The following is a 27,193-nucleotide window of genomic DNA, read 5'->3' as shown; positions in this document are numbered from 1 at the left end:
TCACACCGAGCTACCCGCAAGAATCCTCAAGAATGCGTGAAAACGTGGAAGTCTCATGGCCCCTTCTCAAAACAAATACATTTATCGTGGCAGTGAGGTCGGCGGGTTCGAGCGGGAGCGAGGGGGCCACGCACACAGAGCCTTCATCGCATCAGCTCCCCTGAGGACGCGGGTAGAAATCATCCTTCATTCCCGAATAAGGGAAAGCTTCCGACAGCACCAGTTCCTGCTACAAGGACAGCTCTAGACTTCCTGTCACTTTCTGCATTGCTGCTAGTGGCAGTGCTCACAGAGAGTGGTTCCCTGGGCACCTGTAACTCCTGTACCTGGAGCCCACTGACGTGAGCACCATCCCGTCCTGCCTCGGCAGGAAGAGATGCAGCTGTCCTACTGTAAAAGCTGACCGATTATCCACAAGCAGTATTCCAGAGCTTGCAAAGACTTCAGTTGAGGGATCATGTCGTGGAATGCCCAACCCCCTGCTGAGTTAGTGTTCATAGAATCATGGAATGGTTGGGGTTGAGGGACCTTAACGCTAATTTTGTTCCACGTCCCTGCCGTGGACAGGGAAGCTTCCACTGGACCAGGCTGATCATAAGACTTAAGTGTTCAAAAAACCCCAAATGCCAGAAGAATGGATACCCCAGCCCATCACTTACACCAGTTGTCATCAACACCACAACGTTAAAACTAAGCATCCTCCTCTCACGCCAGCTGCATGCAGCCCTCTGTACAGAGGCTGGAATTAATCCAAACTTGTCCTCTGCAATGCCTCACTGACAGTTCCAGATTTCAGCAGTGACCAGTGTTCTCAGAAACACTGTGGGTCTTCAGCAGCTCTGAGTTTCTAATATTCTGTGGAACACACATATTTCCTTAATGCCCCAAGACAACTCTGACAGGCTGTATAAAGTGTCACAAGAACAATGCGTTACCAAGAAAGGTTTTATTCTTTTTGCCAGTAGCTTTGTTAATTGCACCAAAAAAAAAAAAAAAAAAAAAAACAACTTTGTTTTGCCATTTAAACATTTTCCACACATCCTATTCTGAATGACAAACGTTAATTAAAAACAAGGCAAGAAAATAAAAATTCACAACCTTAATGAACTATAGGATCTATCATAAAGGGAAAAAGAAGTTGCTTTTCTTACAAGCTTTTCACAAGTGTCACATTTTCTCTTTAAAAATGAAGGAGTCAAAAGAAAGCAAACTGCTAAAACAAATCCTCATAAAAAGAAATTTTACAGAATTGTCAACAATATTAAGACAACATTGACTAGCCCATTTTATTAGAGCATCTCTCAATACACTGCTTCCCCCACTCCCCTCCCCCAAATCTCAGGTCTAGGAAACAGATTGAGATCCATGTTCAGAGGCTACAGACATAAATACAAGAATCCGACTGAGACTGACAGCAATCTCAACCAGCATCTGGAACAGTCCGGTTTTCCCCATTTCCATCCCTCCTCCTCACTTCACAGCCACGTCAGAGCTCCTGGTCTCCTTCTGCTCCTCCCTGGCACACTTGTGACTGTACAGCTGGCCAGGCAGCACCACAGCCACTCTACAGCCACTCTCACTGGACATCAGCCCAAAGCTGCAGTCAGATTTTCCCAGGATAAATTACAGTGCTGAATTAGTCCGTACCCACCACTCCCACAGAAATAACCATCTCCATTCTGGGAACTACAGTATTTCTGGAAAACAAACCCTGCAGTAGTCAGTTGCCTAGGGACCAGTTCTTAGAATTCCCTATGAAATACCTGTCACAGGACTTGAGAGCTCCTTTGGCATTCTCACTGTATCCAGAGGCACCACAAAGTAACAGAGAGGGAGATCCTCCATTACACCTTTGCTCAGGCCCATTCACCTTCACTCTGGTCCAAAAGGGCAGGGACAGCGAGGGGATGCTGCTGCACTGGCTCGGCACAGTTCACTCTCAATTGCACCTGAGATAGCGCCTCCCTCTTCCTCCCCAAAATTTTCTACTATAAAATCTGTAGTCTTATCTCCTACCTGTAAACCCACGATTTCCCCCAGATGCCCTCAATGCATAATCTGTTTGCATGATTTCCTTACTCTGCCATGTTTAACCAAGGACTTCAGGCGCTAAACAGCGGAGTTGTGGATAGGGAAGCGCAGTGTGTCAAAGCAGGTCAATGGCTGGTTATCCTGGGCATGTTTCTGTGCCTTCTAATATGGATACCCACACACAGGATGGCAGCGGCACTGCCAAAGGAACACGGATGTACAACTAGCATCACTCACACACACTGACCAATGGGTAGTGAGGTCTGACAGCTCTGTTGCCAGGTGTTCACCAGAGGACATAAGTAATGCAGAACACAGCATTAGCCCGAAAAGAACAGAGATCACAGGAGGTGAAATGCTCAAAGTAACATTTACAGAATGAAGCATTAGATGTTGTGATTCAAAATGAGTGACACTCTGTTTCTTAACAAGGTGCCCCTGAACCATACACATACGCTGCACAAAGCAAGATTGGTAGGAAATTCTAACCCAGGGGAAATAATTTCCTTACACAGCTATTAAGTTCCTAGGGGAAAAAAAAAAAAAAAGGGGGAGGGGCAGACCTTGGAGATTTAAAGAAACTCGGCCTAATTTGAATCTGTTCTTTTTCCTTTCAGAATCCCAGACCAAGGAAGGAAGAAGACTGTGCCACTGAGAAGTGATTTTGGCCAAAGTTTCTAACTTGGCATTTTTCTAACTCTAGAATCTAAAATGCAAGAACACTCCTAAAAGGCTGAGAATTTAAAAAACAAACAAACAAACAAAACCCCCCATACTGTGCATTTTGAGAGACAGGCATCCTTTGGGCTCTGGGTTGCTCTGCTATCAACACTGAGAGCATCTCTGATCTCTAGCCTTGGCATCTGTGCAGTTCATGTCACCCATTTCTAAACTAAAGCTCAGCAGCGGTCTTTCCTTCCCCCATTTTAGTTACTATTCTTTCTAGAAGTTGGTATTTGCCCACAAGCAAAGTCACAATTTCAGGGAAAAGGCTCATGCTGTGCTACTTTGTACCCAGAGCAGGAACTCTAAGAACATGTATGGAAAAATCTGACACGTGTAAAAATCACTACTCAGTACACAAAAGTTTCCCTATGAGGTAGGTAATCATCACCCACCTTTACAGATGGGCAAACCGGCTGAGAGATGTAACAACCATGCAAAGGCCAGAGACCATGGAAAGGAGCTCAGGATTCTAAACCTCTTCATTCTTCTTGCCCCTTTCAGACTCATCACTCTGCTTATGACAGTGCTATAATCCAAGACACCTTTGTAATTACTGACCACAAGGGTTAGAAAAAAAAGCAAGAAGTACCAGAACATAAGCTAAGGCCAGGAGCAAGTAAAATCTCTAGCCCAATTTTAGGCTCTGTGTTTCTCCTACAGTTTTCTATGCAAACATGTTGCTCTCCAATCTATCTTGGCTGGGCTGTGACTAGCCTTTTAGGAGGCTCATTAATACTGGCATTCTCCCATTTTCAGTACAGTTTGTGTTCCCTAAGCTATAGCTGTCTGTACAGGGGAAGACATGGATTCAATGTGTTGTCTAACAGTACAGGGAATTCCTTCATCAAGGTGCTGGGGAAGTGGAAGTTTAAGAACAGAATCATGACAGTGTCGCATGCAACCTCCATTAGCTTCTGGAACTGCCCTTCTCCTCCATGGGAGGTGCTTTGTTCTGTAACAGTGCCAATTAACAGTGCCAATCCCCTTACTTGGGACCAAGGACTTGAGTGATTCACAGGCAGATGGGATGTTTGTCATCTGTCCCCTTGATGCAGAGAGTCCAACACACACATTATTTCACAGCAAAGGAGAAAAGGGGTTATTAGAAACAGCATCTTGGACAAGCAAAAAAAGAGGAAAATAAAAGCAGCCAAGCAGCAGGTTTCTGGCAGAGTTGCCTCAGAGCTTCTGAACAATCTCTGCTGTTCTGTCCCATGACTGTCAGTGCATGGCATGGACTTTTCTAATTAGACTGCAACAATCTGAGCCCCCTCCTCCCCCCCTCCTGCCACAGGGGAAGGCTCACCGCAGCAGCTGCCTTGGTGGCAGGTCTCAAAGTCTGTGTATAAAAGGAAATGGAAAGACAGAGATGGACTGGTCCAGAGTTAAAACCCAGTATCATAATAATATTAATCAATAATCATTGTATGAACAGTAAGAAGGGTGCAGCCTAATGGATGTAGGCCCTGTACACTGCAGACATGTCGTTGTCGGATTGGTCCAATGCTTTTGCTCGTTTATAGACCTAGAGAACAGAAATCAGAAAAGGATCAGAGTCTGCACTTGTGTGAAGTGAAGCCTTTCACCAGCAGAAAAATGCCCTTGTTGGCCACTGCAATCAGAGAACTGCACAGTATGTCAAGTAATCAGAGCAGTGCAGATCAGAATGATTCTGATCTGCAGGTCTTGTTGAGGTCATCTGTGTTTCCTGATGTGACATTCTAAGGACTTCCACAATCAAAACAAATCCAATGTAACCCTAGTCAAAATATATTTCAATCACTGTTTCCTTGCCTTAGAGATTAGGTAATTCTTAGATTAGATCTCTTGTTGACAAATTGCTCTGCTGAATAGATGAAGAACACACGTCTGAACACTGGACAACTCTTACCTCGTTGGCAGCAGCTGCCATGGGAGTTGGGTGGTTGACAGAATCACCCAGTGCAATAGCTAATCTAAGATCCTTCTGTATGTATTTCAGGTAGAAATCAGGTTTAAAGTTTCCTTGCAAGATATCTGTTGAGAGGAATGCATGCAAAAAGTAAGCATGACAAAAGTAAGCTCAGCCCATGCTGCAAGGGGCTTAAATTCAATACCCATCTCCCTTTCCCTTCTGATCACTACTTTTAGCTCTCCTGTTTCTCTGCTCTCTACCTACATTATGATGTCAACAGCGACATCATCTGGTCGCAGGAGATGATGTCACTATTGCCCACTGACGAAGTGACCCCAGATTTCTAAGCAGCCTGCCCTCCATTTCACTTGTTACCCTGCCCCAGTGAAATCCTAATTCAAGCCCTAAGCAGTCCTAATTCATATTCTCAGAAGCTCTGGTTATGAAGGGAAAGGAATGGAACTCAGTTCTGCATCTTCAGTGCTTAAAATAACCATAATCCCAAGCTGATGAAGATGGGACACTTCTTTTCTCCCTTCTGCCACTCGCTGAAACACTGCTAGGTAGTAACAAATGCCCCGTAATAAAACAGTGTAAGAGGACTTTACTTTGGCACTTCTGGTCCAGGAAGATGCTGGCAAGTTGTCCCTGATTGAGGATATCCAGAAGGGTCTGCTGGGACTGGCCAGTCACTTGAGCCAAAGTCAGTCCTTCTGCTATTGTTGCCATGAAGCTGCCTTGGACCATGTTCACAATCAGCATCATCTTGGCAGCATTGCCTACTTCACCTGGGAGTGAAAAACACCGTTGGGATTCCTCCAGAAGAGAAACAGCAGCCCTGCTCCCCCAGCCCACACAGAAGTAGCACCACTAGACTCTTTGCATCAAGCACTCAGCAGCTTCCCCTGAAAGATTTCAGAAAAAGTTCTCATTTTTCAAGCACTCAAAGGAATGGAGAAATCATAACAAAGTATGATTTAAAACAAAAAGCATCACGGATCCTCTGAAGTGAGACAGTATTCAAAAAAGAAACCTTAGCCTGCAGTTCTGGAGGGGCAGGCCAATTTCCCACACTGCCCAAGCAGCCAAGAAAGGAATTACATATATACCTCCAACTCCTTGCTGGAAGGAACTAAAACTGCTTTCAGGCCCTTTGTGTTTCAATTACCTAGGAAAAAGGAGGTCTTTCCCATGGCTTGGAAACAGCTGCTGCAGTCCTCATATAACCCCCTGTCACCAGCTGCCAGGATCACAAGCATCCCATCATTAGAGAGCTGCTGGTTTCCTGAGACTGGTGCTTCCAGAAAGCGACCACCCCTGGACACTATCACCTGGAAAAGAGCATCTCTGTTTAGCAGTGCGTGGACAGCAGCAGGAACATCACTCAGGGCATTCCTGCCCCTGACGACAGAATTTTAAAGCAGAACAAACAGCTCTGATGTACAACCAGGAGAGGAAAGCACTAACACGCGATGCACTGTATCCTGTAAAGGGTACTTAAGACCAAAGTTGCCCTCACACTCCAGCAAGACCTTCCTGCACCCATCACTACTGTGCATGTTTTAAACAGCTGAACTGACATGCTTTAGCCATGGCACCCTGTACTGGCCAAGGGACTGGTGCTGAAGGTGCACATGTGGTGTGGGAATATCAGAAGATTGACTGCTGGGGTATTTTCCCCCTTTTCCCCAGAGAGGAATGGCCTTTGACAGATCTCTTCAGCCAGAGGTTTACTAATATGTATGATTTTTATTCTCCAAACTGATGCTACACACTATTGTGTCACCAACACATCTGATACCACAGCAGAAGTAATCAGAACACTTCTACAGAAATCCTCTCTATGATAATAATATTTTTACAGAATGAAACGTGAGGGCATTCCTTTTCCCCAGAACATTTTAACTAAGGAGATTATGCATTTTATCAATTTAAGTACAATTATTAATCCAGACAGGGCTTTACCATCCAGTTTGCTACAGAATACCAATCTGGCTATAAATACCTCTTAAGGGATCAAAATTTGTCTGCCTGTTTACACTGATGCCAGCTAACAGCCTTGCCAAATCTACAGGTTCTGCTGGTATCACCAGGGAATGTCTCATCCAACTCTGTTTGCTGGTCAAGATTTGACACATTACTTTGTCTAATTTGCCTGGAACTTGAGAAGCCCAACAGCTAATAAACCACCTGAAGCAACACAAACTGCTGCTGAATAACAGGTGTTAAGAGGCTCAGTTTAGTGATTACCTGGGCCAGTTCTGTGACTGTGTCTGCATCCACGGTGGACATATCCACGTAACACTTCCCCGGGCGAATCCCCTGCAACACTCCACTTGGACCAAGCACCAGCTGTGGAGAACAGAAGAGCGGTAAAGCAATAGGGTGTCTGCAGAGAAACCCCAATCCTGCAGGACAGGAGTCCAGGTGAGCCAGGTACTGCAGTGGCAGACCCCCAGAGGGGAATCAGAACCTGCCCTCGAAAGGTTGGTTTTTATAAAGTATGCTTTTGGTTTGGACATTTGTTTTTACACAGCTGCACTAGTCAGCATCTACAATTACCCAGGCTGCTGTGGTTAGCAGGAATCAGAACTGGCATTCAGTGACTGCATCCCATAGTCTAACCAGCAGAGGCAAAATAAGAGCTAATCCTTACATCCTTTGCTGCTTTTGGATCTGAAACACAGGCAAAGGTGATGTCACAGGTGGAGACAACTTCAGCAGGGGTTCTTCCCAGCCGTGCACCCTCCTGGATGAACAAATCACACTGCAAAAGGCACAAATCCAAAGGCAAGAAAAATTAAGTACAGAGCAAATGGGTTCTTCACATTTTGCTGAAACAAAACCCACTGCTGGACACAACTCAAAGAGTCAGGCAAGTCAATTACACAGCACCTTGATTGCCTTCCGTTGCTTTGTACACACACACACACACACACACACACACACAGCTTTTCTGAAACCCCAGGTGAAGAACTTTGAAAGAAAGACAAAGACACAAAACACTTAGGTGAAACAATAAGAATGTTGTGGCTTTGGGAAGAGAGATTAGGGAAAAAAATTGGAAAAAGGACAGAGAAGGAGGTGTTACTGGACACTAAAAAGGAATTTGCACAGCCGAGACTGATGTGTTTCAGCAGCCTGCTGCTTCAAAATCTTAGCTCCTTCTTACCTTATCCCCTCATACCAGTCATGTTTTGCTATTAAAATAAATAAATCTTTTAAACCCTTTTAACTAAGTAACTACAGGGCCCATCCTGCTTTGATATTGCACAGCATCATCCAAGTACCACATCTCCTCCAGTTACTTACTTTTCCTCCTCCACTACAAAGAATAACACTGTCTAGAATGTAAGTGCAATATAAGCCTCATCTTCACTTTGAATGCCCCCATAAAACCCTTCTCATCCTGGTCTGCTGACACAGCAGTTTTCCAACAGAACCCTTGTTACTGCAACAATGGATGTAGAAAAAGCTGTGGTTGAACAGTGCATCTTACCACACCTCTCCTGGGATAACTCCCCACACCTGGCCTTTTTGGCATAACACTGGATATTCACATCAGCAGTATTTCCAGAGACATGCTACATCCCAATTCTCAACTCATATACAAGGGTTTAATTTTTCTGACAACTCTCTGCTCTCGTACAAAATGGCAGTGGGGTGGGACTGGTCACATAAAAGTGACCACACGAGAACAGCCCACAGCTGCACCTGGTCACAAATGCCCACCAACAAGCACCTAGGAAACAGGAACAGAATGAGGCAGCAAGGGCGTCCTTGTGTTTCTTTGGCATCCTCTCCCAGGCACCACTGACAGACAACCTCAGGCCTCCCTGAGCTACAGGGGGTAACTGCATGCTTAAGAATGGTTCAGGCACATGCCTACCTTTTCAGCAGTCCGGTTCCAGACAGTGACAGTGTGACCCATCTTCAGCAAGTTGGAGACAATGCCACTTCCCATCAGGCCAAGGCCCAGAAATCCTATTCTGAGGGGTAGAGATAAACATGAATGTAAGACAAAGCAATTGGTGTTCATCTCTCATGGTGTTGAATATAATGAAGAGCAAACTCTGGAGCATCACCAGCCAAATAAAATTCCCAAAGATGTTCCACTGCAGCCACAGCTAGAATGGGCAGATACTGAGCTTTGAAATCAAGCTGGGATTTATTTTGCTTACCAAGCATCCCTAACAATTTCCTGGAGAAAGTCTTTACCCTACTTCAGAAAATCATATAAAGGTTTGGGTGGTCTGGGCTCTTTTTGTTTGTTTGGGGGGCTTTGTTTGTGGCTTTTTGGTTTATTCAAATTGCTATTTGTGTGCTTTCTGTTGCCAGCCATTACCTCACTGAAGTTAAAAGGAACATTTAGAGATCAGCACGTGCTTCTCTAATTAATTTTCTGGTTTTAAAACTAAGTCACACATACAGTGCTTGCTTATATAATTGAATGATACATTACAGTATTTATTTTAATAAAGCCCAGCAAGGACTACTGGGCTAGGTATCATGCACAGACCAAAGATCTAGTCTCTGCTCTACAGCTGTGATTTCAAACACAGGAAGAAAGGAAGTATTAGGCCAGTACAGGTCACAGTGAGTCTCAGAGAGCAGCTGCCTTCCCCTCCTCCACCCCCCCCAAGCTGGAAAGAGTTTTGCTCCCCCATTCATGAAAAAGACAATGTGCCAACAAGTTCCATCCCTACAGTCACCTGCAGCAGGAATTCCTTTGCAGATACTGCTGCAAAGACCCTTTTATCCATCATGCAGCTTGCTGCAAAACCCACAGCTCTAGGAGAGATTCCAAAGCATTGAGCTACACGTCTGATGTAACTTCACAATGAAATCTACGTGGTAATCCCCCAGTTACCTCTGAAGAACTGGCAGTTGCACTGTAGCTTTCACAAGCCACTTTGTCCTTTCCCAGCTAGCCATGCTGCCTTTTCTTCAAGCAAACTAATTCAGACAGGGTAGAGCAAGTCACCACAGGCTCCTTACATAGCCCAAACCAGATCCACCTATCCTCAAGTCTCTAGACTAGATACTCCTTCTTTCCGGACCCACCTCTGAGCCACACTTTCCTGAGAGACTGTTTTACCTGAACAGCTTCATTGTTACTTTGGTTCCCCTGGAGTACAGGTGAGAACTGACATCCCATGAGAGCGGCCCCAACGGCAAACAGCAGGAGTGGCCTGAACTCAATTTGAACAGAGCGGAAGTTACAGAGTGAAACAGGAAGCTCAAGTTCGGCTTCTCTCACTCTATGAAGGAGAAAGGGGATGTTTAAAAGAAACCAGAAAGCTCACGTGCTGCACAGCAAAGGTCTTGTGATGGGAGAACACACCTCCCTCTTCCTCTTGTCTTCTGCATGCCCAGGAGAGCGATTAAACAACCCCAGTCAACTGCCAGGCACTTCTGGAGACAGATCCCCTTTTATCTTCCTACCTCACACAACACTTGGGAATACTGCTGCTAACGCCCTGCAGTGGAACCTTGCTGTTAGGGCAACTGTAGAAACACCCCAAATTGCAGATGTATCCAGGACAGAATTTATTCTGCATTTTGTACTGTACAGCCCCCTTTGTTTTTAGCTGCCTCCTTCCCCCTTGCCGTCCAGATCAGAGTTTCACACAAGGACAGAGGAGATGGGTAGTTGGAGGGAAAGGTTAGGTTTATTCATTCGCAGCGGCAGGCTAGACAGTGGCTGCTTGTCTGAGCTGTGAAGGAGAGAAAGGGAAACGGCTGAAGTGTGTTGGAGATCTTACTTTTTGTCTGTAGGCGTGATGCTGCCATTGACTGCTGTGCTGTCTGCTGCCTGGATGGAGGTGGATCCTGTCTCCTGGGGGAGTGGGGTGGGGGTGGAAAGAGGGGGAAAAAATAAAAATAAAATAATAGAATGCACAGCTCTGGAGGAACAGCAAGGCCTCATGACAATAGGGAAAATCCATCAAAACCAAGATTTGCCTTACCTCTTCACAAACCTTCAGCTTCTTTGTGATGGCTTGATAGCAGACAGCTGGCTGTATAGAGAAGACAAAGCATTCAGGAGAAGGACAGTGCTGACTTGCTCTGCTGAGCAAACAGACCATATCCTTGTTCCATAGAAACAGGCAGCTCACCCACCCACCACCATCTGCAAAGCAAGACAACTCTGGGGCTTCCCTCAAGGGGAAAACAAACAAACAAACAAACCTATTGCAACATATTAAGGTCATCCTTTCCCATCCTGCCCCAGCAATTCAGCCTGTCTTCTAACAGAGGTCCTGCAAACTCCCTTCTGTAGGTCCTATGACAGGCCCCTCTGGAGGCCTCAGAATGCAGGGCATCCCTGCTCCCACATTTAGCTCTCTGAATCCTGCCATGGAGTGACCTCATATCTATGCTCACCACGTCTCTGCAGCTGTGGAAGCAAAACCTTCTGGTTAACATGAGAAGGCACATGGCTTTCTACAAACAAAGGCTGCTCCTTCCCATGCTGCTTACTGTGAGTTTGTCTAGATTAAAACTGTTAGCAGCTCTTAATCCTTCTAGCTCTGCCCAGATCCTCAGTGAGATATAAATCCTTTTGCATTTAATTTGATCTTTCCTTTTCCTCCTGATGTTCACTGCTGAGTATAAAATCCTGCAAGTCTTGGGAGATAAATTCGCTGTATCTTACAGAGAGCTTTTCTAGTTCTGGAAATTCTCCTGCAACATTCAGTGACTTGACAAGCCCATCCAGATGAGGAAATTGACAGGACAACCATCAAAAACAAACAACAGGATTTTCAAACAGAAAACTAGCTTTTCCAGGAAACAGAATTCTGGAGCTCTTTACGCATACTCCTTGTACTCAGTCCCAGCAAAGGGCAGGACACAAAGCTAGAGAGACCAGGAGGATGATCCTGTCTGCCAAATCCTCACCTTCTCTGTCTGGCTCAGCAGGAAGTGATGAAAATGTGGATCACTGTCCTTTGGGGGCTACAAAGAGAACAAGCACAGCCTCAGAAGCATTCCCAGAAAGTCACTGAGCAACAACAGCACAATTCCCTTGCTCTCCCAAGCTGCAGCAGAACAACAGCTTAAGGTGGAAAATATAAAATGTATCAACTGCCTGAAGCAGCCTGTTTCAATTAAGCAGTTTACATTGTGTTTCATTCTCAAAACCCAAGCCATTCAGACCAAATTCCTCGGTTTTGGACATCTGTAGGAAAACCAGAGAACTCTACAAGCAAGATTAATATGGGAAGAAAAGAATTCATATCCTGCTTCTTCCCCTCCCAGGGAAATGAAAACATTTATTTTCCAGCTTTCAAGGAACTCCTCAGAACAGCATTCTGGGAACTGGCTGGAGGGTTACACACAGCTATGCCACATGGCAGGCAAACCCCTCACAGCAACGAGGACTGCAGGCACAGGTACTTCACCTCTCCAGTGAGCATCGTACACAGTAGCCTGGAGTCAGGCTGCTCTTACTCCGCTTTGCTGATCACTTATTTATGTGCAAAACTGAAAAGTTTTCAAAGCCGCTTATGAAGGAAATCAAATGAAACCACCCCATACAAGAGTACCAAGTCAGGAAGACACTATCCACATTACCTCCAATTTTGGGAATTCAGTCCCAGAAATAGTTTTGAAACAAGAAGTGAAAAAATGAGCACAGCAAGTTAAGTGTGAATCCCAACAACTTCTGAACTGATATTGTCCAGCTAGGGTCTGTGCAGAATGTTCTGACACAAGGAAGATAAGATCTTGCTGTTTTACAGCCATACAACAGGCTCTAGGAACCAAACTCGGTTCCTAGATCTTCTGTGTTGTAAAGCTTCTCACCTCACTGACACTCGGTGGCCATTTAAATCCAGCTACTGTTCCAGTCATCACTCTCTTCACTGTACTTGATTCTGGAATTGTGAGGTCCTGAGGAGAAAGAAGGAGGATTAGACAGAGATTACAACCTGGCTCAGGGGCTGGCCACAGCACGATGATCATACGAGTACACACAGAGAGTTCTGAAAGCACTACCAACGCCTTCCATTTCACGGGCCTTTCCGTAAGCCTGTGTATTATCAACACAGGTGAGGTGAGGAAAACACGAACTGCCAACAAAGGAATTCAACACAGTTATGGCTTCTGGAGAGTCCATTCTTCATACCTAAGAGGAATCATTGCACTTGTGTGCTCATGCAATGGGTGGAGAAGCAACGAACACACCTGATCCAGTATTTTCCTCTGTCGGAATGCAAAAGGCTTAACAAATGGGTGAAAAGCATCATTACAAGCAGAGGTCTGAACTCCTCTAATCCTGCCCTGTCACAAAATAGCCTACCTGTTATCAGGAGAACCTTCAAAGCAAAAGGCCGACAGCCACACATGCAGAATCTGTGAAACAAACTGTATGTGGGCTGCCCCATCCACTCAACAGGTCCTGGGTTGTAGTGCCATGACATTACCTAACACATTGCAGCTTTCACTGTTGAGCAGATTAAATTTTATCCTCTATTTCCCCAAGACATACAGGTTAAAATAGGCCTTTATGCTACAGGTCACAGACGTGTGCTGTAGACACACAGATCTTTATGTTACATGAAGAGGATGCGCAGGACTCCTGCACAGTATGTGCTGTCTTCCTGAAATGAGGGTACAGAAATGGAATCCCATTATCTCCCCTCCAAAATTACTTCCTGAAAATGCAAATACCTTAATGTCCACACAGAAGCACAAGAGAAGAGCACTGTTTGTTAAAGAAGGTCAGAGCAAGACTCCTGGAGGTAACCCAGATTGATGTGACTGTCCAAGTGTTAGCAGGGACAATGTAGACATCAGACTACAAACTTAAACTGTCTAGGCAGAGTCCTGCCTACTAAAATTCTCTTAGACAGCACACTGCTGTTTCAACTGGTAAAGCATGGATGAAAACCATCCTTGATGCCTAACAAGTTCTGTTGGTCCTTCGAAAATATTCATATAAGCTTAAGAGTATGTCAATGATCATCTATGGCTGTAAAGCCTTTCTAGATACAGCACACCTCGGCAACAACTGGAGTTTTGAACTTCATGCATCCTTATTGCTTAGAAAGCCAGAGTTTGGACTGTGACAGGGAAAAAAACAAATCCCAGCACTGTATTAATTCAGGACAATGACATAAATGTTTTCTATCCTAAGGGTGAAGAACTTGAGGAACTTATGAAGTTCCCCAAGGCAAGAAGACAAGATTTTAAAATTTCAGAATTGTCATAGGCTGAAAAGCAGTACTAAGGCAGCACTGTTATATTTTCATGGCAATTTCTTTAATTGTCACTTTTCAGAAGCCATAAGGCTTATTCTCCTACCTTATCCTGCTTATGTTCCCTGCCTGTGGCCAGGCATTTATCACACAGCTGGCCACCTCTTCGTGGTAAGTTTAAAACCTCTCCACTGCCATGTGCCAGTAAAATAATGCCTACCACCACAACTCACTCAAAGCACTCTGAAGGCCTGAGGTAGCTAACACGGTAGAACCTAAGCATGCAACGTGTCAGCACAATCAGAATTCTCCCAGCCATTAGTTTTGATCAATTTTGGAATGAAGCTGGCTCAAAGACACAGCAGCACTTTGCAAGTGAAAAAAAAAAAGGCCCTGTGGCTTATAGTAGAGACACAACATGCTTACAGAAAGACACTTAGAAAAGTTAAAGTTATGTTGCCAGTGAAGCATTTTTCTGCATCAGTCAAGTCACAAGTTCAGTAATTATTAGTCAGAATTCACATATATGCATCCATTCCTCCCTTCCTCCAACTTCCCTGAAAAGTAGAAACTGATGGGCTCTGTTGTGCAGCCTGATTTCACAGACACTGGTTCTTTTTTAGAGCCAGGATTTCCTTCAACTCCTTAGGAGTTGGACTCGGTGCTCCTTGTGTGTCCCTTCCAAATCAGGATATACTATGACTTTATTCTATGATTCCTTCACAGCTAACAATATCTGAGATGATCAGCTTCATTTTATGAGTTTGCTGTTTAACCAGCAAAGGCCAATCCATTCACAGTTCTGGAGAGCCAAGATCACCATCTTGACTTGCATCCTGGCTGAAAAGCAAAGCTTGTGAAGCACGTGATCCCTCCGAAGCACAGGGGAGCAAGCAGGCTGCTGCATGGTGTATCAGCTGAAGTCTCCCAGTCGTCTTCAGGTGTAGCCTCTGATGGAGCATATGCCTCATAATAATCCACCAAAATAAATATCCATTTGGAAAAGGAAGATCTAGACCATAACCGTGAGTTCCACACAAAAAAAGGCTGGAACCCTAGATGAGGGTAGACAAAGTATTTTTTGCTATCACTGCTGGTACAACATCCAAAAGTATCAGGGAAGTAATGGGGATAAAATAACATTGCTCCAAGATCAGATTTTTATAACGGAGGATGGAAACAGATCCTATAGCATAGAAGCTGAAATTAATAGAATTATTTCTTCTGGTGGATTTCCAAGGCTACAAGGTTCTTCTTTAAGCCCTTGTCCTTAAGAATACTTCAGCTCTGTAAGTCCTGAGAGTGGAATGGAGTGACTACTAATCACGTGATCATAGGAAGCAGATGAGATGGGAGAAGGCAAGAATCAGATGAAGACACGTATCTCTTCACTAATCCTTACCACACAAACTGAACTCAAAGGATGGCAAGATGAAAAGTCTCATGATACAGCTTTCAAAGCCCTCTCAAAGATACAAACAGAGCCACTCACAGTAACTAATGGGTAAAAATCACAGGAAGAATCAACAATGTGCTTGCCAAAGGTATCAGGCAGCCAAATGGTCTAGGAGGAGCAACATGGAACAGTTTAAAAAAAAAAAAAAGATACTGAACTGACTCTTCCTGCTGGCCTGTTAGTCAAGGTGCCAGTTAGCCCTCGAGTCCAGCTGCCAAGTCCACGGGCACTGGCGGACATGCACAACACAAACCTTCTCATCCTTGGGCGGACGCCCCCGCTTTCGGGGGCTCTGATCCTGGGCTCTTTTCAAGGGTGACTTTGATCCTCTCTCTGATGAAACAGAAGAGACCCTCTTTTTTCCTTCCCCTGTGCCCTTCTTCACCTTTCCTTCAGACAAACTGGCCTTGCGTTTCTCTTCACCAGTGGATTGCTTGCCTCTTTCCTCACTGGAATTACGCCGATTCTTCTCTTCAGTGGAGTTATGGGAAGACGCCTGAGAGATTACAGAATAGAAGATGGTAAGGAAATAAGAGAAGAGATGGAATGATTTTCATGCAAAACCAAGGATGTGAAGGACCCTGTGGTGATTACTATCAAGCAAAACAACAGCACGGTAACTTGAAAACTAGGTCTCTCTTAGCCCATTGGAGTCGGTGAGTGAAGCTCCTGGTTAGTTCTCCTGCAAAAACACACCAGTTTAAGCAAGCACATAACAGAACAGGCCACCTGAAGACTTGCTGGCAGTGTGCACACTTCCAACATACTAAAGACAAGATTAGTAGATTCTATTCTATTCTATTCCAAGACTTAAGACTGATTTATCACAAGCAAATCTATTAGCCACTTCAGTTTCTCCAACAGTTTAACAAAACATTTTTCCCCACCAAACAAGATTAAATGAGGAAGAAGAGAGGATAAGAAACAAACCAAAACACAAAAAGAAGGAAAACAAAACCACTCTCAACTTGCCAGAGGTAGCAAACTCCTTTCACATAAAAACGCATCTAACCACTGTTCATGCCAAGACCTACTTTGATGCATACAGTGAAAAAGAACCCACTCACCTGGTCCTTGCCTTTGGTTTTCCTAAGAAACTCCTCTACAGCATCCACAGCTTGCTGGAAGCGCTTACCCTTGTTAATCTTGATCATTTCCTCTTTGTGAGCGTGATAAGGCTTCAGCTGTTCCACTTTGATCCAAGCACTTGAAACACAAAAAGAAGTTAGTTATATTCTCCAAACAGCAGCTTCCACCATCACCCCACAGATACACTTTCTCTCCCCAGAACCACTGATGACAGCAGCCCAAACTCACTTGCTATCTACAACCTCAGAGGTTGCCATTTCTGCATTCACTGAGAACCTTCTTCTGGCACTTTAACTTTGTTTCTTTTTATCTCCTCTTATTCTAGCCCTGCCCCACTCTAACCATTAGTCATATTCTCTATCAACAAGACAACTTTTGGATGTGATCACAGGCTGTGTTTAGAACAATGGCAGTGCAGTGACTGCTCTTGTTTCACCAGGAGGAACACCCACAGTCCCACACCTCCATGTAAAGCAGCCACGAATCTGCTCGAGGGGTTGTTGAAAGCAAAAGTCTACATAAAAACTCCCAGCCATCAATCCCCGGTTAAAATATACTGTGTACGCAAGTGTCTAAAAAATTGCAGGAAAAAAAACCCTCAAAATTCTGCATCTCACAATAGGACTGACCACAGATAAAATGAGTGCAAAAGCCACATCTCATTGCTGAACATATTTCTGATGTATCCTGATACTCTGCATGAAAACAAAATTCTTGTTTCTGAGGATAAAGAACTGTTTTCTTCACTGTTGATATTTTAAGATTAACTGACTGGTACAGTAGCAGAGTATTAACCTGACTGGAGTCCTGTGAGGAAAAACAAATTATTTCCCTGTTTCCACTCCTGCTAAATACAGATTCTTGACATTTACCGAATGGTTAAGTTGTCAAGTACAGGGTGACAACTCCATTTTCCTTTAGGCAAACAAGGACTTCTACCACTCTTTCACTTCAGCTTAAGGGAATGTCTTTGCTTCCCTTGATGTCTGAATCCCTTATGACTTTCAGAGATTAAATAAACCTTTCTCCCTCCCCAAATTCAAGACCAGGCTTATCAGCCACACTGTTACAAAGCTATTTCCACCCTACTGAAAACAGAACTGTGTAAGTTTTAAAAACCTTTTCCTGAGTTGGGATGGCTATCGCAGCTTCTTAGCACACAGCAAAAATGGGGCAATCAGATTTTCCCTCATCCCCAGACATCCCTATGTTACATTGACTAGCCATGATTACATGTTTTAAATATTCTCCAGTGCAGTCTAGCTCCTGCTAGAAGTGGAGTGATTTAATAGCTGCTCTTTCAGACACTGTAAGCACCATGTCATACAGTTAAAGTAAACATGAAGGTGAAAACGGTAAATAATAATAACAATAATATTTTGCTGGATCTTGTAATAGCCACTGTTTGTGGTCAGGAATCAACTTGCTTAAAGTAAACAAATTTTTTGGGTCTCATTTGCAGACAGGAGTTCCTACTAGAACTGACTAGAAAATGCCAGCACTCTTTCCACAGAACCCAGTGCTCCTGCATGCAAAGCTAAACCCTTTCACTCAGTTTACATCATCTTCATAAGAACTGACATAATGTAATAAAACAAATCATTCCATTCAGGTTAGAGCCTGCATCCAGCAGCTACTCAGGGAATCCCTTCCAGCTATCCAGACATCACTGTGAAAGATAACTTAAAATTCCCTCCCACTGTAAAGCCTGTTTGTGTGACACACAGGGACAAACATCCCTGGATACCACAGAGCATCAGCTCATGAAAAGCCCTTCATTATGTATATAAAGAAAACAAAATTCTGAAGCACATTATTAAAAAAAAAGCATATTAAATGTTGTTGCAAGATTAAATTTCTAAATAAAAATAACTTCTTTCTTTCAAGACATTCTCTTAGGTTTCTGCTCATCCTATCCCTCCTCACTGCACATGTTCACTGTCTTCCTTTCTCATTCCTTTTCCTTTTGATTCGGAGAAAGCCTGAAGCACAAAGCTTTCTGTCTTCCAAAGTGCATTTTGGTACTTGTGATCCACCAAGACAAAAGAAATAGAAATCTCAGAGACAAACTAGTAAGTGAAAAACAATCTTAAACCGTGTTTCAAAAAAAATTAAATTAAAAAAAAAAAATCAAGTCTTTTCCTTTCCAGTTTATTCTTTGTGCATCACCTACCTGGACAACCTCCTGTAAGAGATGAACATGTCATTTGACACCAGATGTCCATAAAGCAATTACATACAGCGTTTCAAACACTTGAAAACAAAAGAACTTTCCACCAAACAAAATCATTCATGTTTCTACACACGATCTCAGTACCCTCAAGGCAATGAAGATAATTTAGATAAGAGGCTTCAAGGATACTACATATATAAAAGGGGCTATTATGTCTCTCCTGACTCAGCAATGAATCAATGCCTGAGAAAAACATTAGTGCCATCACTGAAGATGTCATATCTAAGATGAAATTGTGTTCATACTGCTGCACAGTCACATGGTATCTGTATAGAATGGGCTACACAGAAAATGAAAAGATCTAATAAAGATCTTTGCACCCATTAGCAATGGGTTTCTCTATTCATTTCTCCACGCTGTTCCTCATCCTCTCCGAAATATCACTCTTACAAAAACACTACATGTGTAAATATGAACAAAATCAAAACTTAGAGTAAGAAAAGGCAAGTATGAACGTGACCTGGAGCTGCACAGGAACAGTGACACAGAGATACCGGATTCAAATCCCTGGCACAGGCATTGTTCCAGCCACTCTCTTCCTGTCTAAAGATACTAAATAATGATAAACTGGAGAAATAAGAAGGAGGAATATCCACTCACTTTTTGCAAACCTTATAGTTAGAGCTGGAAAACAGCGGCACTGTATCTCCAAATTTCTATTACTTACCATAGTCTGGGAAACATTTCATTGCTTTACACTGTAGCACTTTAAGTGCCCACTCTAAATTCTAACACAACCAGTTCTGAAAGTCAAAAGAAAATTGCTTTGATTATTTACAAACCCAGTGTGTGAGCACAAAAGAGAAATCAAGATGGGTTTTCTTCTGTTAAAAGAAAATGTCCCAACCTTCATCAGTAAAATAACTCAAATAACTGAGATCTGGAATTTTATATGTAAATTTCCAGAAAAAACCCACAAAAATTATTAAAAAAGAATAAAAGAGAGGCTACTTAGCAGAAGAAAACAAGAAGGAGGGTAATACTGGAAGAAATTAAGTATTACATTTTTCAAATTTATGCAATAAAATACCTCCTCGGTAAGGGGTGGAAGAGTTTTGACTACAGCGATTTCCAGTCATGGCACTGTGCCTGCAGAGATGTCTAACAACGTTCCAGCTGGCTCTGCTATAGCAACACAGAGCTCGACATGGGATAATGTGCTTCCCTGAGAAACACCAGGAACTCGAGCTCACCCCCTCCATCAGCTCAGGCTATCCCTCTGGCTCCTCAGGCTGCCAAGGCCTATGTCCAGCTTTAAGCAAGTGTTTCCTGATGTCAGGACCTGAACGAACACTTTAGAAAGACTACATCCTGAAATTTCTCTCTCCTTGAAAACCAGGGAGAAGAGTGGCAGAAGAAGAGGGTAGGTGTTTGCATCCCAACAGGATATGGAAGATGGGAAGGCAACGAGCGCTGTGCTAAAATCACTGTGCCTGACGGAAACAGGCTGCAGACCACTACACTTATCTTGGATTACAAGCTTCCTCCATTTTTTCCTTGATATATTAAGTCAGGAAGTGCCCCTTAACCCCACTACATTTAGTTTTGCACTGATGCTTCAAAAAAGTGGTGAGTAAGAATGGGCTGCTCCAACTTCCTGTTAAGACTTTGATATACATGACTTGCAAGTCCATTTGGCTGTCAGGGAATATATAAAGAGGGAGGAGGGTGCGAAGGGAGGTGAGTGGTTATGTTTGTATCCGCACCTCTGAGAGACGCAGGACTCTCCCTATACAATCACAGTAGAAGGCTACCTTAAAAGAAATTATATTTTCAGTTTTGACAATGTCATAATGAATCTCCAAGCAGGCCATGAAACGTAAAACATTTTGAACTGGATGAAGCACACCTGTGGGCCTGGCAGTCTATTAGCTGTAACTACTAAATGCAATAAATGCACACATAGAGCAAGGTGTAAGTTCTTACTTGACCACTGGAATATCTACAAAGATTTTCTACTACAAGACTGTAGCATGGGAAATAAAATGGAATCTCAAAAACTATCTGAAAAACACAGTTAGAAACACAGATAAGAGGTCAAAGTTCCACTTCTAAACTACATTTAAATTGTTGTTGTTACATGCTTGTCAGGTCTGCGGGCAGGAAACATCAACCCTTCTTGATTTTAGAGGAAGAATCCTTTTAATGAGACTTACTCTAAGAAGAGACACTCAGAAAAACAACTCCAAGGCAGACCAGAAAAATCTCCTCACCAGTTCGGAGCACAAGGTAATAAAGAGACATTACATGAGTGTGTGCACCACAGTTAATGCAATTGCTTAGATCAGTACATGGATATTATATCACTACCATGAATTTTGAGGTGGCTTTCACTGTGGTAAAGCACATGTGTATTTACTTGAGTTCAATCACAAGGAAAATCTGCTTCCATGGGTAGAGAATCCTTACCTTCCAGAAAAACTTTACTTTGAAAGTGACAGAAGCAACTAACACCACCAACACAACAACCATATGGAGCAGAGCTCAGCAGAAATTTATCAATAGCCAAGACTTGGAGCACAATCTGAATGCACTCATGCTCTCACTTGTGTGTGTTGGGCCAAAACTACTCACAATCTTCCAGTTAATCCACTCTCCTAAGTCACTGAAGCACTGCACTGGGCCAGTACATGTCAGCATTCTACGTGCAGGAGAAGGAAAATGCATTTCCTCTGTGCTGTATCCTAAACTAGCGAGCATGTCACAAATAACCAAAACCTGTACACTACACCAAAACCACTGCCAAACTCATCAGTATGTTTTTATTCACCCCTCTGCTCTGCTCACACACATGCACCCCCATTTTTACTTCCAAACAGTTCACATTTTAAGTGAAATCATTTAAATTTTTCCTGATTTGGTTTGTTGATTATGTTCAAACATGAGGATTTTCTCAAGCAGCATACTGGTTAGAACAGTACAGTTCGAACCAGCACCAGCCTTCTGAAGTTCCACGTCAGAACAAGACACAGAAGCTTCTCTCTCCTGTCTATCAATATTATTTAAAGGGGGTGGCACATCTATTTCTATGTAATTTTTGGGTAGTCAAAGCAAGCAAATTTCTAATTCATGATTCTAATTTCTGATTCATTATTATCTAGCAGGAAATGATTACATTTCACAAGCTGGGGATGGGTGGAGGGGGTGACACTACAACAACCACACTACCTTACTGTGCCAGATGACTGGATTTGCCCCAGTCAGAGCTCTAGAACCCTGTAATAAATCCTGATTATTTTGCAGCTCCGAACTCTTCATTTGCAATCGCATTGTTAATCTCAGCTACAGTACCCCAGATCTTTGACCACTTTCCCCAAACTTGTCTTAATACAAAAAAAAAAAAAATCTGTATTTGATTCAATAATGTGAGATACAAGAATCAAGAACAATCAGGATAGAAATAGTCTGTCTCCTCAATTTTCAGAGCTTATTAGCTCAAACAACCACCAAAAAATTTCAATCAACCTTCACCTGCCTCAAGTAACTAGAGATCCAAAAGTTCCCTTTTGCATGCAGCATTCAATTCTACTCTATTCAGTTTAGACCTCAGTTCTTAATGGAAAAATATTTTTAAGTATTAAGCAAAAATAATTTAGTGGTCAAAAACAATTTCCTTAAGAAACATTCATTAAATCGTCTCAGTTCTTGTTATCTTTTTTCCCAAAAGTAAAGGGTTCTCTAGTCTTCCACAGATATTTGCAATTTCCTTCTTTATTGCATGACTTAATGCAAAATAGCAGAAAATAAAGAGGAAAACTGAAAAATTAACAAAATAAATTTTCAGTTTCACAAAACACCCAAGTTATCAGGCTTTTTTTGTTGTTTTTTTTTCTCCCCAGTTTGCAATTATTTACAACAACTATGATTTTGTACATATTTGAAGTCAATAAACTCTGCCTTTCTAAAAGGAAGCCTGTAACAGTTTTGGCTTTCCTGTACTGTAAAGACTTCCCAAGGAACAGCAAGAATGTTACCAGGTAGGACAGTGTATTCTTTCACAAATGGCAATTATCCAGTTAATTTTATTCCTCCGGCAGAAGAACAAAACCACACTTGGAGCTGTACCTTCCTCATCCATGGTTACATGCTAAAATCTAACCCAGTCACATCACAGCTACTCCCCAGAAAATGGCAAGCTACCAAGGGCTTGCCCTCATAGCAGCAACTCAAATCCTAACCTGACTGTGTAAGTTTTTTCAGTCTTCATACACCCCCATGAGCAGCTGTAGAATGCAATAATAGCTGAATGTTTTCTTCTGTGTGGTTCAAAGATAATCCTTTAAGAAGCTACACTGCACTATGTTAATAAACAGTTCTCCCACAAAAGATCCACATAACAGTGTTTTCCCAAGATGAAAACAAGCAGGTACATACTGATCTTCTGTTCCAAAAAACTTCACAAAGAAGCACTTTTTTCCACGAGGTTTCTTCAGATCTTTAGGTGGATTAACAATCTGAAGGTGATCAGAAGTGAAAGTTAAAAAGCACATAATGATAGGTTTACACTCCATGATTCTCCTGACAGCTATTGCAGATTTTTTTCATCTGACTAGGAAGAGAACTGGAATCTGCTATAAGTTTTTCAAGTAAATATGTAACCTAAGTATTTCCTTGGACATGAGAATGCTGCAGCAGAGTGCTGTTACCTCAGCATGCTTAGCCCTCACACCGACACCAAAAATACAAGAAAGTTCTTTCAGAGAAGTAGAAATAATAGAAATGGCACATAAAATTCAATTATTTTAAATCTTTCACCAGAAAAAAAAAAACAACCAAAAGAGAAAGTTTAACTACTCACTATCCCCAGAATTAATACTCAAAAATCATAGCTCTAGAACAGTATCTTGAGAAGCCAGACTCCTAATTTCTATTATTAAACACAGTTTAGTTAACCAACTTACTAAGGAAGGAAAGAAAACCTGTCTTACAGAAAGAGATAGGATTTAAATAACTAAATCTGGGAAACACAATCAGTTCCAGAGCTCCAGAGCTGGCTCTCTGTCACTTTTTATTCCATCTGAACTACCAGCTGTTAGTGACAGACTGAACTTCTAGATCAAATAAAGCCTGGTTCACAGTTTAATTTGTGGGGTGTGTGATTAAAAAACAAACAAATAAGAAAACCAGCATTAATCAACAACTGAAATGCTTTCAGGCAAAGCCTTCCCCATACAGAAGGAAAATGCAAAAACAAACAAACAAACAAACATAAACCACCACAAGTAAGAAAACAACAAAAAAAAACCCCAAACCTCACCTTTCCTGGCCATGGAGGATAACGGCCCAGTTTCCCCCTAGAGAAAAAAGAAAGTATTAGGCACTAGAATCAGAGAAAAAAAACTATTCCAGTATCTGCCTTTTTGCATTATCTCATACTTTATGTATTAGGAGAGTTACAACTTGCAGTCAAAACCTTGTGTGCAAGGCAGGACACAAGGCTGACACGTGCACCTGATGCAGGCTCTGAACAGTCTGACCTCGCTGCACTGTCAGAACTGAAGAGCACAGCAGCAGCACAGCGGCTGCCTGCAAGACAAGTAACAGGAACTGCAGCACTCTAAGAATGGAGATTCCTTCATAAGGAGCCGGAAAAAAGCACTGATGTAGGTAATCAGATCAAAGTTCAGGCTGGGAACTTCTATCCACCTGTCCAGAGCAGTCTGCGAGCAGAGCAGCTCAGAGAGCTGAGCTTCTGTGTCTCGCAGGATCCCCCCAACAGGTGCTCCACTACCACCTTCTCCAGGTGCTTACTGCTACAGTGACATGTGCTAAAGACATGAAGAGCCACTAAAAAAAAGGTAGAAAACTTTCCTTCATACATTTGCAAATGTCTCCATTATGAAAGCTAGACAATACTAGAAACACAGAGGAGGAAGAGACATCAGTGTTAGCCCTCAGCTTTATCCTCATCTCACCCTTGTCACTGACTCAGGCTGCAGTGCTCACAAAACCTCGTTTGCAAGAGACTGGCAAAGAACCTGTGGGGCCCTGACACAAAGCTTCCCAGCCAGTGGCACGGCAGCCCCCCAGGATGGACTCAGCAGCCACAGGCAGGCAGGAATGCTGTCAGAAGCTGTGATCCTGCCTCACACGTGATGCTCCCACTCCTGTACCAAACGAGACACCCAGCAAACCCTTTCTGTTGCTGCTGTCTGATTGTTAAAGTTCCCTGTGACAGCTGCAGGGACAGCACCTGCCTGGGCTGCCATGTACAAAACTAAAGCAGTACAGTCTGCATTTCAAAACTGACAGCAGTGCACTCCCCAAATTCTCATCCGAAAGAAAGAAATTTGCTAAAAGTAACCAACCTTTACTTACTTTGCCATATAAATTAGATAACTTCCCAGCACTGCCAATTTTTCAGATGAGAAGCTGCAGTTGTCACAGCCTGGAGCAGGCGCTTCTTTTTCTGGGATGCAAATAAAGATGTATGCACTTGCGTGTTGGGAATTAACTACTTCTTGGAACCCTGGCAGGACAACCTGGCCCATCCAGCACAGCAACACCACTTAATCATGGAATGCTCTCAGGTCTCCCGACCAGGAAACAAAGAGATCACAGATCTGACTACCTGAGGGTAAGATCGGAGTGAAAAGGGGAAATGGTTTCCGGGGGCTCCCACAGGGACACCCCACCCTACAAGGAAATGCTGTTTTCCAGGATATTGTTGTGTGGCTTCATTAAAGCACTGCCAAGAAACGGCGTCACGGCTCTCCCTAAATACCTCCTGACTGATCCCTGTCCCTTCTCGCCTCCCTCGGGAGGCAAGCCGTGCTTCGACCGAGCCCTCGCAGTGCTCGCCCCTTCGTGCCGGTCCCGTCCCCCCTCCACAGTAAACAGCTTCCTCCAGGAGACGTCCCAGGAGCCTCTGGCACCGGCCCGGCTCACAGCCCGGCCCGGCCCGGCCCTGCCGGGCCGCCCCCCTCACACCGCCAGCCGGACGGCGCTGGCGGCACCCGAGGCCCCAGAGCGGCCCCACCGCCCCGCCCCGCCCTGCCCAGCCCTGCCCGCAGCCGCTCCCCGGAGTCCCCGCTGACAGCGCCCGGCGGCCCGGCCCGACCCAGCTCCGGCCGCGCCGCTCCCGGGCCGGGTACAGCCCCGCCGCTTCCCCCCTGCGTCTCCTTCGCGGCCGCAGCCTCATTCCGCGAGAGGCGCCCGTCCTGCCCGCCCCGCCGCCCGCCGCGGGCGCCCCGGCCCGCCGGCACTCACCACACCAGGTCCCCGAGCCTCAGGCTCACGGCCGCCATCTCACCCTGCGCGCGGGGGCTGCCGGGACCGGGCCGCGCCCGGGGGGCGGGGCCTCGCCTGGGCGGGCGGGCTGTCACGTGGGCGGCCGAGCGGTCACGTGGGCGGCTCCTCTCAAGCGTGACGGCGGCGGCGGACACGCCCAGTGGCGGCGGGAGCGGCGCCTGAGGCGGCTCCTCCCCGGGGCGGGCCCAGCTCGACTCCTCCCAGAAGGCGGAGCCCAACCCGGCCCGACCCAGAGCCGCGGCCGACTCAGAGCCCGAAAGGCGGGGGGAACAAACTTCTTATCATCGATTCGTAGTTGTCAGAAAGGGCATTCTTCTTTATTCAGCCAGCCTGCCGTTCGGAGGACAGCCCCTCTAATCGAACGTGCCAAGTGGGAGATGGACAGTGCTTTTTGTTACACGTACTGTTTGCATATTTATTAGATATTCTCGCTTACTTAATACGTATTTATTAGTTTGCTTTCCGTGGTCGCACCCCTATTGGAAGTCCTTCTTTGGCCTTCCGGGTCGTCTTGACCAGGCACGGCGTCCTTGTGCTTCGCCAACAGACACTGTAACGTTTGTTTTTATTTTATCTGGTACACGGAGCTGAGTTTACATCCTGTTTGTTTACATCCTTATCGAATTCTCAGGGACTTCTCTGAGATTGTATTGTTCCTTATCTGTGCATTCCGGGATAGAGATCGTATTGTTCCTAGTCTGGGCATGCCGAGATCCTGCGAGTGAAGTTTCTGTTTCTTTAATAGGACAACTCGCCTCGAGAAGCAATAACGGAGGGTTCGGCTGTCCCTCGGGGGGATTGGCACCAGGGGCATCTGTGCACCTCACCCCTACTCCCCGCTGACCCCCGCGGGTTTGGAACATGGTTTGTGCTCGCTCTCCGCAGGAGCAGCGGGAGACGCCGCCTGTGCTCGGCCGTGGTGGAGCTGCGTTGGTTTTCCCGGATAACTTGCTGTGTGTTGTGGTGGTGGCTTTTCCCTTTGTCCACCTAAGTAAGCCAATTTCACATTTTTTCCAAGCATTCTTGCTGCCTCTTCTGCCCTGTGGACCCACAGAAACCTGAGTTGGTAGGTGCCTCAGAGGGGCCTTAAGGAGCTTGATCCCTGTGCTACACAGCCCTGGGTATAAACTCCCCACCCTGCACCCTGTAATGAGTGGTGTAACTGCTCTGCTCTCCCCTCAGATCTGGGTGAATTGAGGACAAGTATCCTAAGTGGTGTTTCTCAGCTTAGTTAGTTGCATCCCGCTTGTTCCTACCCCCACCATGCTTTTTTAGGAGAGATGCACCATATTAGTCTTGTTTTAAGAGCA

At 44.4% G+C, this 27,193-nt stretch overlaps 1 protein-coding gene across 4 annotated transcripts; it reads right to left on the bottom strand.

The window, feature by feature from the left end:
- Positions 1–927: 927 nt before the first annotated feature.
- Positions 928–25,957, bottom strand: GLYR1 (glyoxylate reductase 1 homolog). 4 transcript variants are annotated; one of them, XM_050317202.1, is made up of 17 exons: positions 25,842–25,887; positions 24,951–25,041; positions 23,890–23,926; positions 23,007–23,086; positions 16,378–16,516; positions 15,564–15,806; positions 12,461–12,547; positions 11,555–11,611; positions 10,621–10,671; positions 10,417–10,490; positions 8,541–8,640; positions 7,308–7,418; positions 6,902–7,003; positions 5,820–5,982; positions 5,260–5,439; positions 4,649–4,773; positions 928–4,282 (listed from the first exon to the last, which is right to left on the bottom strand). In XM_050317202.1, exons 2-17 carry the CDS (start codon positions 24,956–24,958, stop codon positions 4,208–4,210), a joined length of 1,632 nt encoding a protein of 543 aa, XP_050173159.1. In that variant the 5' UTR covers positions 24,959–25,041; positions 25,842–25,887; the 3' UTR covers positions 928–4,207. The 4 variants fall into 4 exon arrangements, with proteins under 4 accessions (XP_050173159.1, XP_050173157.1, XP_050173158.1 ...); XM_050317200.1 differs by lacking the exon at positions 24,951–25,041 and having other exon boundaries at positions 25,842–25,957; XM_050317201.1 differs by lacking the exon at positions 24,951–25,041 and having other exon boundaries at positions 6,902–7,000; positions 25,842–25,957.
- Positions 25,958–27,193: the final 1,236 nt, after the last annotated feature.

Source organism: Myiozetetes cayanensis, unplaced genomic scaffold, assembly GCF_022539395.1.
Source record: "Myiozetetes cayanensis isolate MyiCay16 unplaced genomic scaffold, myiCay2020 scf20-37, whole genome shotgun sequence".
Classification (NCBI taxonomy): Eukaryota; Metazoa; Chordata; class Aves; order Passeriformes; family Tyrannidae; genus Myiozetetes; species Myiozetetes cayanensis.
Note: the sequence above shows the minus strand (reverse complement) of the source record. Positions and strands in the feature narration are given on the sequence as shown.

Coding starts and splice junctions, on each gene's coding strand:
- GLYR1 (XM_050317200.1), bottom strand. CDS start 25,879: ATGGCGGCCGTGAGCCTGAGGCTCGGGGACCTGGTGTG. Junction 23,087..23,889: donor ATCCTCCATGGCCAGGAAAG/GTGAGGTTTGGG, acceptor GATCACCTTCAG/ATTGTTAATCCACCTAAAGA. Junction 8,641..10,416: donor ATCACGCCTACAGACAAAAA/GTAAGATCTCCA, acceptor TCTACCCCTCAG/AATAGGATTTCTGGGCCTTG.